This window comes from Brachyhypopomus gauderio, chromosome 1 (assembly GCF_052324685.1).
Source record: "Brachyhypopomus gauderio isolate BG-103 chromosome 1, BGAUD_0.2, whole genome shotgun sequence".
In the NCBI taxonomy this organism is placed as follows: domain Eukaryota; kingdom Metazoa; phylum Chordata; class Actinopteri; order Gymnotiformes; family Hypopomidae; genus Brachyhypopomus; species Brachyhypopomus gauderio.
Window position 1 is genome coordinate 32,350,299 of NC_135211.1, and position 20,839 is coordinate 32,371,137.

Below are 20,839 nucleotides of genomic sequence, written 5' to 3' on the forward strand. Positions count from 1 at the left end.
TTTATCTAAATAAATCCAAGATTTAAAAGTAAACTTTTAATCTATACTAAGCATTTAACTGTAAGGTGAAAGTCCTCTAGATGCAAAGACCAATTAAGTATAGATTTACATTTAAATGTATGGCATTTGGCAGAGAGCAAACGCTCTAAGTATAGATGAAACCTGTTTTAAAGGTTGGATGCATTTTTCTTTTTCTCACTCATCTGCTCCTGGAAACTAATCTTAAACAAACTTTTAAATTGACTGGTAAAGCCTAATCTGAGCATTGAGCCACCTAATTCAGGGTTAACCCTAACATATTCTCTCTCTCCCTCTCTCTAACACCGCCTTGACGGCAAAGCAAGGCGGTGTTGGAGAGAGAGACGTGCTGATCTCCACTAGCCCAGTAATCCAGTCTGGGCACTGGGAGTATTGACCTCAACTCACATGATATTGCTCAGTAACTTCATTGTGAAAGAAGACTTTCACTGAGCTGAGCAAGTATTTAAACCAGTTCATGAGTAATATTGAAGAGGAGATTAGACAATCACATGTGCCACATTGCATATATTTGGTATTTTTATTATTGAATTTATTTAGTGAATAAGCACGTCGTAAGTATATTCAGATTCAATTTTATTGTCATTACACATGTACAAGTACAAGGCAACGAAATGTAGTTTAGCATCTAACCAGAAATGCAATCAGCAGCAGTGTAGAATGTACATTATGAGTAAAAGAATATAAACAGAAGTTAGACATTTACATTTATGGCATTTGGCAGACGCCCTTATCCAGAGCGACTTACATTTTTATCTAATTTTTATACAAATGAGCAATTGAGGGTTAAGGGCCTTGCTCAGGGGCACCTCAGTCATGGCCTCAGGTCTGGGTATTGAACCCACGACCTGGTTAGACAAATATGCATATGAATATATTATGCAGGTATTGTAAACTGTTGTAAAAATGCTATTGACATGATTTACAGATAGGATATATACTGTAAATGCTATAAACAAGATATACAAATGGGATATATCTTACTGAAGGAACTCCGAGGGGTCTTCAGCATTTCCATGACAATATAGAGCTGAAATCTCAGCTCCAACGTTCCCCATACAACTGGAAGCATTTTACTTTACATCCATCCACACTGTTGGGTTGTTCAGGACTAAGAATGGATTGTATCCTTCAAGCACACGCTAGACTAAGCTTCTAGACGTACGGTTAACCCTTTGATACTCTCTTGAGTTTTATTGTCACAATCATAAAATCTTATTTCAGCTACACAAATTTGTATGGCATCAAACGTTCTCTTCTTAAACAATGCTACAGTGGGGAACTCGAGTGGCTCATTATTGGGGAGTTTGTAAGTACAAACAGACACTTAATCACTGGTGAATTAAGGTGACTTGTAGACTTTACTAAAATGTATTCAACTAAAAGACAAAGTGTCTATTAATCTAAACAATACTACACTGCTAAAAAAAATTAAGAAAAAACTTAAACAACACAAAGTAACTCCAAGTCAACCACACTTCTGTGAAAGCAACCGGTTAGGAAGCAATACTGATTGTGAATCAATTTCACCTGCTGTTGTGCAAATAGAACAGACAACAGGTAGAAATGAGAGGCAATTAGCAAGACAACCCCTATAAAGGAGTGGTTCTGCAGGTGGTGACCACAGACCTTTTCTCTGTTCTCATCCTTTCTGGCTGATGTTTTGGTCACTTTGGCATTTTTTTGTCAGTTCTCTCACCATAGAGGTAGCATGAGGCAGTGTCTACAACCCACAGATGTTGCTCAGGTAGTGCAGGTAATCCAGGATGGCACATCAATGCCAGCTGTGGCAAGGTTTGCTGTGTCTGTCAGCACAGTGCATTTGCCAGAGAAAACGAAGATTGGCAGATTCACCATTGGCACCCTGTGCACAGATGAGAGCAGGCTCACACTGAGTACATGTGACAGTTTGGAGATGCCGTGGAAAATGTTCTGCTGCCTGCAACATCCTCCAGCATGACCAGTTTGGCAGTGGGTCAGTAATGGTGCGGGAGGCTTTTCTTTGGAGGCCTGCACAGACCTCCTTGTGCTAGTCGTAGGTATGCGGGATGAGATCCTCAGACCCATTGTGAGACCTTATGCTGGTGCAGTAGGCTCTGCGTTCCTTCTGATGCATGTCAATGCTAGGCCTCATATGGTGAAGTGTGTCAGCAGATCCTGCATGAAGGCGTTGATGCTATGGACTGGCCCCGCCCGTTCCTCAGACCTGATTCCAATGGATCACATCTGGGACATTATCCACCAATGCCATGTTGCACCACAGACTGTCCAGGAGTTGACTGATGCTTTAATCCAGATCTGGGAGGAGATTCCTCAGGAGAACATCCGCTGCCTCATCAGGAGTATGCCCAGGCGTTGTAGGGAGGTCATACAGGCACGTGAAAGCCACACATTCCACTAAATAACTGTTAGTCGATCACTCATGCATGTCTCAAATTTCTTCCAAATTAATGATAGCTTCAGAATATAGGATACTCTCAAAGACAAAACCTTAAAACGATTCAGCATTGTGGTTTTTGACCCGAGTTCTGTGTCCTTGTAGCTCAAAACAACACAGTTAAAGTAATTCACAACAACTAGTTGTCCAGAGTGGTCCAATGACAAAGCCACCCATGTATGCTCACACATGGAGCAAGCTGTTTCCATAGATCTTTCTTCTCCTTTAGTGCTTCACGCCCACTCCGAGGCGCTCAGGATCTGCAATTATGGGCTAAAGTCTGACCGGATGTATATGAGCAAGAAGTGGTTAACTGGCTCCAGATGTGAAACAAGAACCACAACAGCTGTGGAGAGTGAGGACCCCTTGGCTTTTATAGTAAATAGAATAGTAATTTTTTCCTCATTCTCTCCATCACTTTGCCTCGGTAAAACTTAAAAAAGTATAATCAAACTTCAGTGTCTGATGCACATGTATGGGAACTGCACCTTATTGCATCATGTCTTTTCAAGCCCTAGTTCACCATTATAACTGCACTTAAATTTAACGGTTTTAACACCCCACCCCACCCCCCACCCCCACGTTTAGCACTGCTGGGCTGCATAAGAATACATCCGTCATCATTCCTCTTTTTGAAGTCATGCTGTATCTCCTGTCCACTCCGTTATGCCATGTTTGCAACTTGGTTTCAAAATCTGCAAAAGCATTTTGATGCAATTTTCAAATATGGTTTACTTTATTAAATTTTCGATTTACTGCAGTGAAATACCACAGCTAAACCCTAAGTTAGAAAAGCAATGACAATTATTTGGCAGTCACATTTAACTTCTTTCGAACTTGCTTGAGGTAACACAGATTAAACATACTACCCCAAGATTCAAAATGCTGAATATTAACAATTATGAAAAGATAGGTAGAAAAGTATAACTTGGACAAAAGTAAGATTCAGAATGATGTATTAAAACAATGCTAACACTTACTCAACTTGGCCAACATTCTTATTTTTAAACACTAAGTGTCAAACATTTAACATTTTGCCTTTTTCTATTATCATATTTTTTAGCACATAATGAAATTCACACTTCACAGATTGCAACACAACCAGAGAGCTGAGGTGTGTTTGGAGAATGAACATGTGCTGACTTGGGCTCATAGAGACTGGCTTGGATGTTGAAGCCATTTACTTTAATTACGCCAATTTCAGGGACTCTAGTCATCATCCTCTTCATCACTTAGCACTCTCTGTCGTCTACGCTTTGCAGGGGCAGATTGACCCTCCTCATCCGAGTGATCTCTGGCTTGAAAGATCATTCTGGAAGGAGAGTCCTCATCTGTAGACCGAAAGGAACGATGGTGAAAGTATGGCAGACAGAAGACATTCTGCTAGTCCTTTGCCGATTTCTTTATGTCACATGGGATGCTGTTTGAATTGCTATGCAGTTCATCCATCGTGACTATGTGGTGGTAATGTATTATTGCAGAATGTTTTAAAGTCCTAGGTAACAGTGCAAAACATTAAAATGCTTGTACAACAGGTGCAAGTGCTATAATAAACATTTATGAAAGAGAAAGAAAAAAAATAAAAATTGTGAAAACTCCTGGATTTGCTGGTTACATCCATCTGAGAAATGAAATGGTGATCCCAGTTTTCTAATGAGCAAATGCGACTAATGTTCTTCTGTCCAAAACTCCCAGTCAGCTACACCACTCCAGCAGAACCTGAAGTGACATGAACTGGGAGAACTGGGATTCTTTAGCTAGATGTATATGAAGTGACTGATGTGGAATTTATAAATTCTATGCTAGCCTTCACTCTTTGTGAGCTTCTGTTCCTTAGTTTGTCCATGCACACCATTTGCCTAATGGTGTTAATTTAAGTTAATTTAATTTAATTTAAATGTAATTTAAATTAATTTATATAAATTAATTCAATTTAAATGTAATTTAAAGCAATCAGGGATTCAGGTTATAAAAGTCTTCACTCCAAAAGGCCACACTAATGGCAATCTAGTGCCATCTAATTTCAGTTTGTCATAATATTAAATTATGGAATGCCACCAAGATCTTGACGAACAAGCAGGATTAGAAGTACACACTGCCCTCTAGTGGACATCCAGAAATCGCACATCCATTGTATTGGTTGTGACAAGCAAATGGTTCACACTAATGAACACACTGCTGTAGACACTCCCAAAGCAAACATTTCAGAGAATTCATAGAGTCAATATGCACTAGATTTAGCAGATATACGGTACCTCTCTCATCATCACTGTCCAACACACGCCTCCTCTTGGCTGAAGTTTTATCCTCAACTCCAACACTAGAACATAGAATGAATACAATCACAAAAGTGGTACAAAATACTACGGCATATGTAAATACACTAACAGTAATCACATACTTAAGAGTAACCATATCACTGCTCCAGCTCCCAAAGTATTTTTGATTATTAGCTGAAATTTCAATACTGGAATAGACTGAGAGAATGACCCAACCTGAAACCCACACCCTCCATTTCCTTTTTTTGTTGAAAATTTGCATTTTGGATTTTCATACTCCAATTGTACCAACCAAAACAAGGCATTAAATATGGATAACATGGATAAAATGCATGTAATGCATGAAATACAAAAACATTTTCACTATATATATAACGATATATTCCTTCCCTTGTCAGAGAGGTTGCCCTGATTTGTGAACCAACACGTTAGAAACAATGTTTTCCAGACTGCAGCTCAGCCAGAGACCTGTGACCCCAGATCAATTACTCAGAACCTCCCAGCCCAAGGTCAAAGGTCAGCGCTTTCCCATAAGTATAAATAAGCCTTGAACAACAGTGAGTGGATGAAAAAAGTATTTGAAACTTTAGTTGATGTGAATAACAATTAAGGTAGAAACAGAGCCTATTCACCAAGTGATCGCCAATATAGGTAAACGAACAACGGGAGAATGTTCTCTGCTGACTCGTCAAACCTCTCTGGAGCGAGAGCAGGACAGGAAGGTGCCATGCTCTCGACTAGTGAATATGTTTATGGAGTGTAACATAGAGCAATCGCACCTGAAGCAGCTGTAGCTCAAACCTGCGGGGTACACCTCATAGTTTGGATCAAGGTTAGATTACATTCTCACCATAAAGATACTGCTCCAGAGTTTATTTGGGATGGCACCCGGACCACCTTAAGGGTCTCAGTGTGCTTGTTTTGGTCCGCATTCAAACAATTCATACTTGCCAAACAAACTGCACCATGAGCGAAAAGAAGCATGTAGGTGTGAAAAGACCTCAAGATTTCACTAAAATAGATTAAACTTCAGTGCCCACCTCTGTGTTTCACCCTCAGAAATAGTCTTCTCTGCAAAAGAACTTTCTAGAAAGGAGACAAAAGAAAAGTTTAAAAGTTGACGAAAAGGCCAACACGTCGTGTTTTCTCTCCCCTGTAAATTGGGCTCACTTTTCGTATCGTCGTTGGATTGTTTCCTCTGGCGTGCCAGCAGCAGGGCCCTGAGTGCGTGGACTCTCATCTCCTGAGCGTCAGGACCTTCTCCCTCCTGATCCTGAACGTCAGGACCTTCTCCCTCCTGCTCCTGAGCGTCAGGACCTTCTCCCTCCTGCTCCACGCTGGCCGCTGCCCCCACGTCGCCCTCTCCCTGCTCCCCGGCCTCGCTGCCCTCCAGCGGGATGAGCGAAGCCGCGGCCGCCCGTAGCTGGAATGCACTCATGGCTGCTGGGATCCTCCAGAAGCTCTCCTGGTAAGACACAAGACCAATTACAGCACTGAAGGCAAATTTCCCATTTTTACATTTAATCATGCTGACACAAACCATATAATTGAGTACCAACACAAATACAAAATAAAAGACTTTTTGCACAGGAGACACACAAATCAAACCCTAAGAATGACCTGTTCATCTGCTGGTGCTCGGATTCCAACTTTACGGAGGAACCTTTGGAACCTTTTGTTCTCCATGGCATCCTCGATCTCCTCAGTCAGAGGGACCAGCGCCACAGGGTAAGAGACACCTAAACACACAGAGCTACCATCACATTGATGCAAAAATGAGGTCAACAGGTGAGGGGCTTCAGGAGGTTGGGAAAAGATACACTCACCATCTTCTTCACGATCATCTGCTGCTCTGTTAAGACAATTTTGCAGCCACAACACTGGTCCCGACATGCCTGTTAATATACAGTGAGAAAAGGTCAAACTGGGCACTGATCATATACGAGTCAAAAAGCTTCTCATCACAGACTCCCACCTTCTCGCCGCAGAATTTGTGCCACGCCACGGAGGTCAGCGTTCTTGCCCTGCACGCTCTCTCGTTTCCTGCCTGCCTTGACCGGAACAGGCCGTGTCTGCTCCCTCTCCCCATCAGTGTCAGAGTCCTCATCTTCCTCCACATCCTCCTCCTCCTCCTCCACCACCCCTTTCTTGTGCCTCTGCTCTCTTGGCGCTCCACTCAGGTTGGAGAAAAACTCATCTTCAGTCTGTCAGGAGCATAAAAAAAAAATAAGGATGACCATGGGAACCTAGGAAATAGTGGGGTGGGTGCGCAAATACAGCAGAAACACGAGAGCTTTGATTTAATTAATTTATCTTTTTTACCATCCCGCTGCTTTTCCCAAGAGGACCACGTCTCCGTTTCTTGTACAGATCCCTGCGGTCAGACACTAGGCCCATGCTGAGGATCTTGTCTACGATACGCGCCCTCGAACGCTTGGCGGTCAGACGCATTAGAACGTTCCCCAGCACATCTGGAGGGAAACAGAATCAGTGTAGTGGACGTCAGGGTTGCTTTAAAGGTGCTACAACCAGCAACATGCAGCAGGGAAACTTGCCATGGGAGTCTTTGTACTCTTCAAAGAGCATGTGAAGCTCCTCCTCTTGCTCCTCCGTCCAGAGCACAATGCTGGTACCTTTCCTTTAGCAAGGACAGAGAGTGCGGACTTAAGTGAGGACCCAACCCTAACCCCTGCGATCAGGCAGTAAGTGCGAGTGAGGACGTAAGAAACGTCCCAAAGGCTCGTCACCTCTCTTTCTTCAGGTCCTTTACACTGTCTACCAAACCCATAGACACCATCTGCGCCACGACCTGGCGTCTGGTGCGGCTGGTGTTACTCAGCAGCGGCAACAGGGTCTCAACAACATCAGGCACTGCAAGGCAAACGCAGGCATGAATGAGCCGATCCACTCAGACGTCGACTGTATTCAGTCGTAATGGGTCAGTATGTGGAACCGGTAGACTCGCCTCCAGAGTTCCTGTGCTCCTCATACAACTGACGAAGCTCCTCCTCCTCCTCGGGTGTCCATGGTGCTTTTTTCTTTGCACCATCACTAATAAAATAAATTGAGTCATGGAGTCAAATACACAATTTTCATAGACAAGGCAAACTAGGATAAAACCGATAGATTACATATTACATTAAAACACACACCAAGACATGGACATGCTACATAATAAACTGCAAAGGTGAATTCTGCAAAAGTGATCAAAAAATGGTAAACGGTGCAATCTTAGCACACACCAACACCTGCACCCCCATCCACTCAACCACCCACCCACACCCACACCCACCCGTCTTTGCTGTAGCCCTCCGTCATCTCCCTCACGGCACCAACATTCTTCCAGAAAAGAAGCTCCACAAAAGCTTTGTTGTTGTGCTGTGCCAGGCTGAAAAACCGCTTCAGAACGTACTTGGCAAAAGTCGCCAGCTCCTGTCAGGAAGAGGAACATCAAAGAAAGACACCTTGCGTACCGCTCCCGCTGACGGGTCAGTGCAGCGGATCAACCAATGATGTTACAGAGTCCACATTCTGGATACCTTATAGGCTGCAGCGGCAGGGTCGGTCAGGATCTTGTTGAAGAGGTAGAAGACGGAGAGCTGGAAGAGCTGAGCCTCCATCTTCAGGTCGACGGCGACGCGGTAGAGCATGCGCGCTATGCAGTGGTTGGTGTGTGGAGTGTTTGTGGCGTACGAGCGCAACAGCACCAAGTAGGGGCGAACCATGTTTGGGCTTGCGAACCTGGCAAGCAGAGAAATCTGGTGCTTTCCAAAGTGGCCATTATGACTGTGGCAGTTGAACATTCTTAAAGAACCGATCAGTGTTTAGGTTTCCCTTCATTTACACTTGTAAACTGTACAACCTTGCAAATACATATAGAAGCATGCCTCTGTTCTGTAGTTTCACTGGCCGTACAAACTCCAGTGGAATAAGTCGTTTAAGACTTTAAAAGCCTTTATGGCCAAATATTCATTTGCCTGATGCTGAAGACAATATATATATGCACTAGTGGATTCACTAAACCCCTTCACTGACCTCTTAATGAAGTCAAGGAAGTTGAACTCTGTTTCAGACACACGCACAGACTCCAGTTCTTCCTCCTCATCTAGTTCCGCTCCTTCCTCATCCTCGTCCACAGCTTGCTCTGGGACACATGGTCCTACATGGCACAAAGGAAACACCTTAATTAGGCACCAAGGTCATTTTCCTAACAAAGGTTTTGTTAAATTGGTAAAGTTGAGTTTATTTCAAGGTCCAGTGCATTTTTTAAACTATTTTTTTCAGTGGCTTTATTTGAGAACTCAGTCTGTCCGAGAAGGGATTCTCTGGTGCATACTGATTTCTAAAAGTGATGGATTCTTCAGTGATTCACTTACTTGGAAGCTCGGCAAAAAGAATCTGCTTTAGAAGTTCGAGCTCTTCTTCATGTACTACGTCAACGGAACCAAAGACATCTCCTTCTGGCCACACCTCTCTGTGCATTATTCAGGGGTAATCAAGAAGGTATATGAATAGTAAGAGTGCAAACAGAGCAGAAATCACCAGTGATGTGACGAGCGTCAACGGCAGGTGGCGCGTTACGGGCCTGTGACAGCGTACCGTGCTGCGCGTAGCAAGCCGAGGGCCTCCGGGCCAGTGCGGGCACGCAGAGCGTCCTGGATACGGATCATGGCTTCCGTGCGCTGCTCGGTAACTGGAACCTCAGAAGTGGCATCGAAGGGCACAGCGCCCTCCATTAAAGCCGCCGATAACTGCAACCATGCAGCGGTGTTTATGAAGACCCCCCATGTTTTAAAATCGGATCACGATGCACACAAATTCTGAGTCTTTCATTGCTCACTAAGCTATTCGTGATGGACATGAAGAGGACAAGGAAGCCGGACCTGGAAGCCGGAGGAGCGAAGTTCCTCCGACACGATCTGCCACGTCTCCTCCAGAACCTCGGGCGTGTTCTCCACCTGGGGAACGGGCTTAGGTTTCTGCTTCCTCCGTTTTACCTTCTTTCTCTGAGGTTCAGAAATATAGGACACACCGTTAACATTGAAGGCGATACTGTTTATGACCACTCCACATTTGCTGCACTAGGACTGTACACAAAATATTAGCAAAGTAACAACCACTAAACAACTAGATAATTATTGCTGCCATGATTAAATTAATTAATTTTTTTAACGAAACCTTCACATTTCTATTGGAAAATTATCATTTGGCCCACACTTATTGTACGTATTACAACACTTTCACACAATAGTGTGAAAAATCTCAATGCAAATGGTGTCAAAAATCTTATGGGCCGTCTTTGTGTGGTCACCTGCACCAGAAGGTTGTTTCGTCCCGTGCAGAAGCGCTCAAGCATACGTAAAAACAGATGTGTGGATTCCACTAGGTCGCGCAGAAAAGAGCGAGGTTGCACACGCTCATCGAACTTCCGCAAGAGAGTGAGGAAAATTTCTCTGTATTCCATGAGGTAAAAGATATTACCTGCAAGCAGTGGACACAGACACGGACACACACACGAAGTATGAACAGGATACGTCCTCTAATGACTGAGCAACTCTGACATATACTACTTGAGACATACTACTTTAGGCATGTCACAGGTTTTTATGCAGAAGAATGCTCAAGCTGTGTCTTACTTTTGATAACACTGCTACTCTGACGAATGTTCTCATCCTTTGAGCGATCCATTTCGTTTACAGTGAGCAGCAGTTCCTGGTAGGCCTTCAAAGCCAAATGCATCCTGCAAATGTTGAAACCAAAGCCATATTGTCCTCACTTATGGACATTTGTGTCTGTGCTTATTTAACACTTTCATTCTAGAAGAGTGTGGGCACAGCAACAGAGGGACACCACCAACCTGCGAGACCATGACGTGGCCTCCTTGCGGTCAGTAAGCATCATCTCGTAGTAGTTAGTAATATTCTTCTCTATGAAATGGAAGGCACGGATGGACAAGGTCTCCGAGACCAGCTCAGGCCGGCAACCATTGCCGCGGTTGAAGGCCATGAAAAAGCTCAGAGACCACATGTAGTAGGTCTCATCGTGCTGCTGAGCCCGCTCCCGAATCAAAGCCTCCTGAAGAGAAGATGAAACGAGTCAAAACAAAGATGAAGTCAGGAGCTTTGTTCAGTTGTTTAGCTTAGCAAAGACAGGGTTCCCACACCTTGGTTATCATCAAATTCAAGAACCTTTAAATTACTTTACAGGACCAACTTCCTCAAATTCAAGGCATTTACCTACTGCTACCCCTGAATATGTTATCAAAGCAAATTGACTGAATGCCATATTTCAAGCCATGCATCCTGAAATTTGCATTTTCTATGCATGACATTACGCGCTGATTCAACAAAAACCTCACTCGCACTCGTTTACCAAGTCACCTTTGAGAAGGTGGCACTCATGTAAAGCAGCTACACACGTTAACTATGTACAGGAAACACTAGAATGCAGTGCAGAACGAACAAATGAATTTCACTAATAAAATCTACAGAATGAACGAACTATGGCAAAGTAAGTGTCAGCATAGGCCCTGCAGAATCAATGTTATTTCTAAATGAACTGGCAAAATAACGATGTTGACAGCAGACAAAAAAAAACCCGAATGGGTTTAGAGACTGAAAAGTCCATTGTAAAGTAGTTTTCATCGTTAAGCGTGACTGTAGATTTACGCTTTGATCGTAAATACAGTATAGAAAAAAAACTAAATGTTCTCGTGTGTGCGTACAGCGTGAGAAAGAGCGATCGCATCGCCGAGATGGGCTGCGGTGGAGGCTGCGCTGCAGCTTATCGTACACAACACTCCACAGTGCTGCCACTGGTCCTCCGTGCACCGTGCGAAATAAAAAAAAAAGTCGGTCGTAGAGCTGGGCGATCGATGTTATCTATTAATTCGAATTTACAGTTAAGGACGATGTGTTTTTATGAAAATCGATTTTCTGAGTTTTAATTTTCACCACCGACGCTGCACTGTGGGCTCCTGTAGTTCAGTGAGCTTAGCCCCTCCCACCCATCCACCCTCAACACACACACACACACACACACACACACACACACACACACACACAACGGCGGAGCTTGTGCCCAAGAAAGGAGCAACTAGTCGAGGCATAATCACTGGCACGCGACACGCTGGACCAGCATTAGCCAAAAAAATTAATAATAAAAAAAAAATAATAATAAAAAATTCTCAGACAGAGAGCACGATCCTCCAATCGAAATCGCTCCTCAACGCTCTGCACTCAGCTCCCGCCACAGACCCATGTTTAAATTTGTTTAAATAATCCTAACGGCTACACAGCGCCGCGTCAAGGCTGGAATATTTATTATGGATTATACTTTCGCGAGTGAAAGGGGGCCATATCGCCCAGCTCTAGTCAGTCGTAACGCCGGTCTGTCGTTAAGCGGGGACTCACTGTATATACATACATACAAGTACACACACAGAACAGAGGAGCAAAGCCATATAATGAGATTAGAACAATACATTTCTAGAGATCTGGTCTGAGATGATTCTAGAATTTGAATTATTTTTTATCTACTTAATGAAGAATATGATTTAAATTCATTCATAAAGCAGAGGACTTAAGTTTTCTGCATAAAATAAAAATGGATCAACACCAAACGAAGGAATGTTAAGTTTGAGATTAATCCAGTTTCTAATGTCCATGCAAACATTTTGTGAAGGCTGACATCCGTCCATCCATCCTTAACCAGTTAATCCCGCTAGTCGGGAACGCAGGGGACTGGAGCCAATCCCAGCATCAACGGGTGAGGGCAGGTACACCATGGACAGGTTGCCAGTCCACTACATGGCCGTGAATATCCACATGGAAAAAAACAAATGTTCCAGGGATATCTTCTTCTGACTTACAAAAGGCACATAAATTAATGTCAGATTTAAATCTTCTTTCAAGAAAATGGCTACAGGATATATCTTATTATTTTGAGATGAGTCTTTTTGGCCATTTGACAAATTTGGAATGAGCAAAAGCCATTGTGGTTTTATAATTTGTATTAGGATGTTTCTTGAAAGAATGTCTATTATATTCATTGTAAATCTTTTGAGTTTATACGGAGATCCTTAAGTTAAATTTAATTTAACTTAATTAGCCTCTCTGTTGAATTAGCCTCTCTGTTGTTGCGAACCACTGACTTACTTAATTAATTATCATATTGACTTAATAAGCAAACGGAGCACTTCCGAAATCTGCAATTTCAATCAGTGGGCAACCGTCAGGGCCCTCTACGCCCTCTCAGAGGGCCTAAAATATTCTTAAAACAAATTTATATAATATAATTTATCCAATTTTATTTTATCTACTTACAGTTCGACAATCGACATCTAAACAATTACAAAAATATAAGCAAATAAATTATTAATCCGTGTCTATCCTAACCAAATTACACAGTAGGGGCGAGAATGTGTTTTCAAACCTGTGAATTACAAATCGTACGTGTGTTTACATGGATGCAGCCACGAAGTCGCCAGGTTTGCTTCATGGAAAATTCATTTTTAGGAACTTAAAATGTTACCGGAGCGGAGCTCGCAGTGGTCGTTTTCTGCATGGTCCTAGCGCTAGATTCGTCGCTATTTAAATATTTCTTTTTAACCGTTAAAACTGCAGAGGACCAAAACCAGCTTTTGAAAAAGTGTACATTTAACCTCATGGACGTAATTACGTCCAAATTACGTCCGTGAGGTTAAATGTACTAGTATATATAAATAAATAAATAATGGCCCTAATTTTGGCCAACTGACCTTTTATTACTTTTTACAACCCCGCGGACACCCTGTGTTATTACAAAATAGATGTCAACTAAGTTAGTCATTCAATTTTAAGTTTGGCATCGAAAATCACCTTTGAATAAAAACTGACATTTTTGATTAATTTAATCAATGCTATAGGAATTGCTTTGCAGACCTTCATAAGATCTTCATGACAATCTAAAAGATTATTTACAAAAATACCCTTTTCATACCAATCTTTTCTAAATATTGACTTCCTACCAACTGTGATTGCCCTGTTATTCATTGTGTGGTGAAATTTCAAACCCCCCAAAATATTCAAGGACCATCAAGGACGTCTGTCTTATTATGCCTGTTTTCAAAAACTTTCCAGGGCCTTGAACTTTTTTTTTTTTTTTTTAGACAAACTTTCAAGGATTTCAAGGACCTGTGGAAACCCTGCAAAGACCACTTTCAGATCTCAGAAGTAATGTGGCAATGCCCACCTTGACAAGATACATAAGCCGATTGTAGCAATTGTCCAGGAAGTCAGCACAGAACTCGCGCAGGAAGATGCGCACATTGAGGACGGAGCGCCGATGGCTCTCGCCGTCCTGGGCCAGCCGATTGCGCTTGGGGACTCGTCTCACGGGCTTTCCAGCATCGTGAGAATAGTTCTTAAACTAGAGAGAGAGAAAAAAAGGACATAGATCTCACTATTGGATTACTACTAACAAAAAAAATATTGAAAAATCTAGTAGAGGAAAAGAAGGAAAAATTAATTAAAATTAATAAAAGATAACACTGCTTTCTTACATCCATTTAACTCGACACGATCAAAAGACTTTATTCGTTGTATTTGTAATCTGTTTCAGAAAACACCAAGTGTAATTTTTCTAAAATGCATTGATATTTACTCACATTGTGGAGACCTTGGTGGAAAATGACATCGTTTTCACCAAGGGACTTCAATCCTTGTACAACATATGAACCTCTGAACCGGGAGTGCCTGTGAATGAGAAAACAAGCAGCACCTTCATGAGACATGTTGGAAACTCATGCGCAAACACACTGGCGTGTGAGCGCTCACCTGCTTCCCCTCTGCAGCGTACGGCTGCGTTTCTCCGCCTGCTCTCTCTGGCGCAGGGCCTCCAGCTCGGCGCTGTCCTTCTGTTTCTCCTGCACAGAGCGCGTCTGTCCCACACTCACCAGCTGCTCAGGAGTCTAGAGAACAAAGGGTTTACACAGACAGTACACAGTGTTAGCAAATTCTTCCTTAACCTTAGGAACTGCACTCAGAAAAACTAGAGGGAGGGGGACAAAACAAACTGACCTGGTCTCGAAACATCAGCGAGATGACCTCCAGAACGTGCATGCTCCACTGTTGCTCACTCTGGGCGCTGGCCAGGAATTTGAGCAGGTCGTCCGTTCCACTCATGTGGATGGCCCACAGCAACCTGTCGTGCACGCTGGCATCATCATCCACGTTCTTCCACGAGACACGAGACAGGCGAGAGGGACAATTCTAAGTCAATTTGATATGAACTGACTTCGGAAGACATGAGGCACAAACATGAGCCATAAACGCATTCGTATACTTGTTCTCGGCATCCTCAAGCAGAAAATGAACATTACAATGCAACGGCTGCACAGCGGAGAAGAACAGCGCAAACCTTATCCTGGCTGGGGTCAGCTGGGACGTGCAGCACGTTCCTGATCAGCAGCAGAATCCTCTCGATCAGCAGGTTATCCTCCTCATGCCTCTGTTCCCAGTCCTGAGAGAGCAGACAAGACAGGAAACGCAGCAGCACAACAGAGGGTGTCAGCAGGACCACACCTTCTTCTTGTCAATCATCTTTTGCTTGCGAGACACTCAGTTTTGCTTTAAGCATAGCAGTAACTGAGCACGATAACAGAACACCCTATTGTTTACACACATTTTCTGTCTGTGTAATATAGTATGTGAATGATGCATTATGTACAGTTTAACAAAAAATGTCATGCATCTCTGCACCAAATGGGTAAAACAAAACTGTGCCAGACATATCTGGTCCATTCACAGACTTACCAGTTGTAGCAGGTTGTAGAGTGTCTCACTCAACACAGTAAACACTTTCTCATTGGCAAAGGCCTAGACAGAATGAATGTCACTCATTAAAACCAACCACTTTACTGATTATATTTCTGCTTTCATCACTGTGATTTAACAGGATTGTACCTCTTTATAGGCTTGTAGATGGGAAACAACTTTAAGATAATGATGCCGGAATATTGGGTCATCGGGGACTTTTCCAAAGCAAAGAAGTGCTGGCTGGGTTAGATTGACCATGAGCCTATAAAATGATTTTATATGAACAAAAATCACAATTTTCATTCTTCCCCAATATATAATATATTTACATTACTTGTTCCAATATAAACTTATGTTGTATTAAGGAGACACACCATTTTTATTAATGCTGTGGCTATGACATGCTTTGGTCAATATACCACAAGGATCAAGTCCTTAACCCTTTCAAATTAGCCCTGCTCACAATGTCCATCTTTAGCACCTATTTTTCAGGATATCCCACCGTTTCCCACTCTAGTTTCTTAAATATGTAGCTAGTTTATGGCAAATAAATTAATGTAAATATCAAATGTCATTAAGATATTAATTTACTACTGTACTGCCCCAGGTTGGAAGAGCTGTCAGGCACAAAGGGGCTAGCATACACGTACCTCACCGGTTTTTGAAAACTCTAGCTGTGACATTGCAATACTTACATTTTTCAGCTCTTTGAAGATGGGAGCTAATATAGCAATTTGTGCAAATAATAATGTTTTCTGATTGTCTTATTCCAGTTTGCAGGTTGCTTTGCAAAGAGATACTCAAATGTACTCAGTATTCTGCAAGTATTCTATACAACCCGTTTTAAAAGAGCATTTCCAATCGAAACTTGTTTTGTACATACCTGATGCAGGCATCGAACAGTGGTTTGTCCTGCCCATGCTGGGTAATGATGGGTAAGAGGTCATTCTGAAGAATCTGTCCAGCTCCCAGCTGTTGTCTGATGTCCCTCGTATCGTCTTCATGTCTCAGGTAACGAATCAAGTCTTTTACACTCTCTGAATTGGGTCGCACATTTGGGAATTCAAGAATGTTTCAAATGTCCTATCAAAAATACCTTTTAGAGGTTTGTGACAGTTAAAATGTTAAACTTGCACCATAATTGCACTCACCAAGACAGTCTGGTTCTTTATGGTAAGTTTCCCCCTCCAAACAGCCTAGGGCACTGCAGGTAGCCAACAATTCACAGTTCATCGTGTGTGAGTGTTGCTGTGAGCTTCCTTGCTATGGTTGAGTTCTTCCTCAAACTACAAAACCATTCAGCCAAAAACTGAAAAATATAAATACACAAATTTACTGCACAATAGAACACACAAGGAACATCACCAGAGAAAACACATGCATACCAAAGGACAGCTTACTTGAACCATAAACCTAAATCAAAGGGAATAGCATGTTAGCACCACCAAAGCTGGTTCTGCATAGTGCTGGATGGATGGTGAAGGAGATGCATAATTGATGGTTCTGAAAGTGTAATTCTTGCCTTTAAATGCTAAATTTCAACTAGAAGGCCGGTAAAGGGAAAGTGCACTATACACAAATCTAATTCTAGTTAAACATATTAATGATTTTAAATATATTCACAGCACTTATAACTTATATAGCACTTATATAAGCAGCTTAACTGACTCTAGAGCCTGACTTAAGTTGATATTCTATGATAAAATTAATTATTTATTCTCTCCTTTTAATGATTACACAGAATCAATGGGGGGGGGGAAGTGTGACAGAAACTACTGATTATTGATTAATTATCATCGATTAGATTATGTTTAGTTATTATAAGAGATCATTATGAACTTTATGATTTAGGACATGTCCATTCTGACTAAGCAGAAGGACTACAATAATGAAGTAGTGTGATTCAGTGTAACCATGTTTAGCTCATGTTATGTATGTGTGCTATACGTGACCCAGGTCAGGGAGAGTGCTGAGGGTAAGAGCATTTTGGTAACCGGTAGTCACTAGGCTACTATACTTGGGTCATTTAGCTTTCTCTGTGTTCAACTGATACATCAGTTGCTTCCGCTAACTCTAGGGAAGTCCATATTAGGAGATATACACATGTGAGACAAAGTAGCCTGCTGGACGCCTATGTTTTGGAACATGCTGTGCTAAAGATAACCTGCCTGTTAGAACTGCTGAATTGTGTTTAAGATTGTATAAAAGCAGGGGGACTGCCCCCCTGCCTTCAGAGTTGTCATGCTTGAATGAGACTCTCATGTTTGTGTCTTGTATCTGTCTTTGTCCTATTTATATATATTTATATTTTTGTAATAAATTAAATCATTTAACCACGTCTGAGTCCTCATCCATTTCCAGAAAATTTCCACGACAACATTCAATGACATTTTAGGTTCACATTCTTTTTGTGTTTAAAAGCAGTGCAGATCATCCCTGTTATTAAACCAAACAAGCACAATCGTTCTGCAAATTTGATGCAAAATGTTGATGCCAATTTGCAGTTGTTTTTCAAATAAATTAAAACTGCTAAAGGCCCAGCTATGAATAATCTATTCCAACAGACAAATACACTCAATGGCCACTTTATTAGGTACACCTGTCCAACTGCTCATTAACGCAAATGTCAAATCAGCCAATCACATGGCAGCAACTCAATGCATTTAGGCATGTAGGCCAAGATGATCTGCTGATGACATGGCTGTTGGTGTCAGATGTCTGAGTATTTCAGAAACTGCTGATCTACTGGGATTTTCACACACAACCATCTCTAGGGTTTACAGAGAATGGTCCAAAAAAGAGAATATCCAGTGAACGGCAGTTCTGTGGGTGCAAATGCTTTGTTGATGCCAGAGGTCAGAGGAGAATAGCCAGACTAGTTCGAGCTGATAGAACGGCATCAGTAACTCATTCATTACAACCGAGGCATCCAGAAGAGCATCTCTGAATATGTTGAACCTTGAGGCGGATGGGCTACAGCAGCTGCAGAAGACCACACCGGGTGCCACTCCTGTCAGCTAAGAACAGGAAACTGAGGCTACAATTCACAGGCTCACCAAAATTGGACAATAGAAGATTGGAAAAACGTTGCCTGGTCTGATGTGTCTCGATTTCTGCTGCAACATTGATGGTAGAGTCAGAATTACATGAAAGTACGGATCTGTCATGCTTTGTATGAAGGGCTCAGGCTGCTGGTGGTGGAGCAATGGTGTGGGGGATATTTTTCTGGCACACTTTGGTCCCATCAGTACCAATTGAGCATCGTATAAACACCACAGCCTACCTGAGTATTGTTACTGACCATGTACATCCCTTTATGACCAGTGTACCCATCTTCTGATGGCTACTTCTAGCAGGATAACATGCAATGTCATAAAGCGCAAATCATCTCAAACTGGTTTCTTGAACATGACAAGTTCACTGTACTCGAATGGCCTCCACAGTCACCAGATCTCAATCCAATAGATCACCTTTGGGATGTGGTGGAACGGGAGATTCACATCATGGATGTGCAACAAACAAATCTGCAACAACTGCGTGATGTTATGTCAATATGGACCAGACTCTCTAGGAATGTTTCCAGTACCTTGTTGAATCTATGCCTTTAAGGCAAAAAGGGGGTCCAACCCGGTACTAGCAGTACCTAATGGCCGTTTCCTTTTTACACTTTACTACTGCAACATGTCAAATGCATTAAAACTCAACGGCTCACAGCTTAACAAAAACAGCCCGATACTTTCCTTCACCCACGTCATGAACAGCAAATGACATATGAACATTAACTTAAGGTGTAAAATTGAGTTTTTCTTTAAGGAACACTTACCAAACGAAACGAACAACTTCCTTCAACTTGACATTCCTGTAGAAAACTAGCGACCTTATATGTGCTGTTGCTCAAAGTTGAACGCAGATATACGTATAGCTACGAATTATCCATCAAACTGACTCACTATCTGCGCCAGATATCGACCACACCGCATTAAAAGTGAGCGAGCCCAGAGAAGTTAGAAGACAGAATACTAGAGACACTTACCAGAGACATTAACTAGTGAACATAAGCCAGTCAACCCGTTTTACTACCAACATATTGATCTGTATTACTGGGCCATACTGCATTAATGCTGCATGATGATCGACATATTTAACTACGCGACACTAAAACTACAGGCGCACATGATCTCGCGCGCAAATTAAACTCGAGCATGCGCAGATGCCAGCAAAGTCACTTTTTTGGACTTAATATCTGTACTAAACGCACAGACTGTTTTTCACCCTGACGTGTTTCCCAAAAACAGGCTACCTACCGTAATACATGTTGGTGAGGCTACTCACATTCAGGGCAGGTGACGTGACCACGACCTTGGCTCGTTACTTCATTCCTTTTTAAAATGAATTGGTAACTAGCTATGTGTTTAGTGTTGGAATTTGATTTTGCAAATGTATTGTTTCATCATTTCCATGTACAAATAGTTCCTAATTAAACAGAGTGCAGTAGTTAAAATTATGTGCAATACCTCTTCTGCTGGACACTGCTGGCTCAGATATTCTATTGTTTTTATTATTTAATATTATTAGTATTAGCTTTAAAAAAAATCCTTAATCTGTATATATCCATTCTTTTTTTCTCCTTTTCTCTTTTTTTCTACTGTAATGACGCTGCTGGAATCTTAATTTCTCTGAGGGGAACCCCCCAAAGGGATCAATAAAGACATATCTCTATCTATATACCTATCTGATTGCTAGGGTGACTGTCCTGGCTCTAACTTGCTGTAAAAAAATGTCTGCCTTTGACCATCAGATTTCTTTTCACCAAATGTCGGTTTACACTCATCTATGGAAAGAGATCTGGCAACCCACTTTACTGGGCTGATATTGAAACTCTTAGGAGTCAAACTAACCCTAATTCTATTTTTTCAACAAAATTCCAATTCCATCTTGCAGATATTTGAGGTATGGTATTGGATTTGATACACTTCCTATTGTCTTGATGGCCATATGCCATATGAGGATCTCTTCATATGTCTTCAGCATTTCCCCTTTTGATATTTGGGTAGACAGTCCCACAGGTACCTTTAGCCAATCCTTTCAATAAGTATCTGGCCTTTCTATTGTGAAAGTGTCTTTGAGATATTAATTTATCTGCCCTTTGTTCTAGTGCTATAAAAGATCTAAGAAACGCCTCAATCCTCATTGGCCTTTCCACTCACCCCGTGTTTTGACCCATGTGGTATCCATGGTATCCATCCCTATTTATTATAGATTTGTCCTTAATAAACAGCAGCTCTGTG

General features: G+C 42.0%; 1 protein-coding gene across 2 annotated transcripts; it reads right to left on the bottom strand.

Moving 5' to 3' along the window:
* Positions 1–621: 621 nt before the first annotated feature.
* timeless (timeless circadian clock) lies at positions 622–19,763 on the bottom strand. 2 transcript variants are annotated; one of them, XM_077010214.1, is made up of 30 exons: positions 19,585–19,763; positions 16,703–16,860; positions 16,435–16,588; positions 15,699–15,813; positions 15,549–15,611; positions 15,154–15,255; positions 14,814–14,969; positions 14,571–14,704; positions 14,402–14,489; positions 13,987–14,163; positions 10,613–10,830; positions 10,392–10,495; positions 10,067–10,236; positions 9,639–9,761; positions 9,355–9,506; positions 9,132–9,229; positions 8,791–8,914; positions 8,295–8,496; positions 8,048–8,187; positions 7,721–7,806; positions 7,503–7,626; positions 7,311–7,393; positions 7,078–7,226; positions 6,731–6,959; positions 6,582–6,650; positions 6,376–6,494; positions 5,926–6,220; positions 5,796–5,841; positions 4,732–4,796; positions 622–3,807 (listed from the first exon to the last, which is right to left on the bottom strand). In XM_077010214.1, the coding sequence occupies exons 2-30, from the start codon at positions 16,782–16,784 to the stop codon at positions 3,686–3,688; spliced, it is 3,789 nt and encodes a 1,262-aa protein (XP_076866329.1). In that variant the 5' UTR covers positions 16,785–16,860; positions 19,585–19,763; the 3' UTR covers positions 622–3,685. The 2 variants fall into 2 exon arrangements, with proteins under 2 accessions (XP_076866329.1, XP_076866320.1); XM_077010205.1 differs by having other exon boundaries at positions 19,375–19,763.
* Positions 19,764–20,839: the final 1,076 nt, after the last annotated feature.

What these genes read in the sequence shown, in the direction of transcription:
- timeless (XM_077010214.1), bottom strand. Translation starts at nt 16,784, where the DNA reads ATGAACTGTGAATTGTTGGCTACCTGCAGTGCCCTAGGCTGTTTGGAG. An exon ending in TAAAGAACCAGACTGTCTTG is followed by an intron (nt 16,589 to 16,702) that starts GTGAGTGCAATT and finishes GACCCAATTCAG; the next exon opens with AGAGTGTAAAAGACTTGATT. An exon ending in GGCTTATGTATCTTGTCAAG is followed by an intron (nt 10,831 to 13,986) that starts GTGGGCATTGCC and finishes TCTTCTCTTCAG; the next exon opens with GAGGCTTTGATTCGGGAGCG.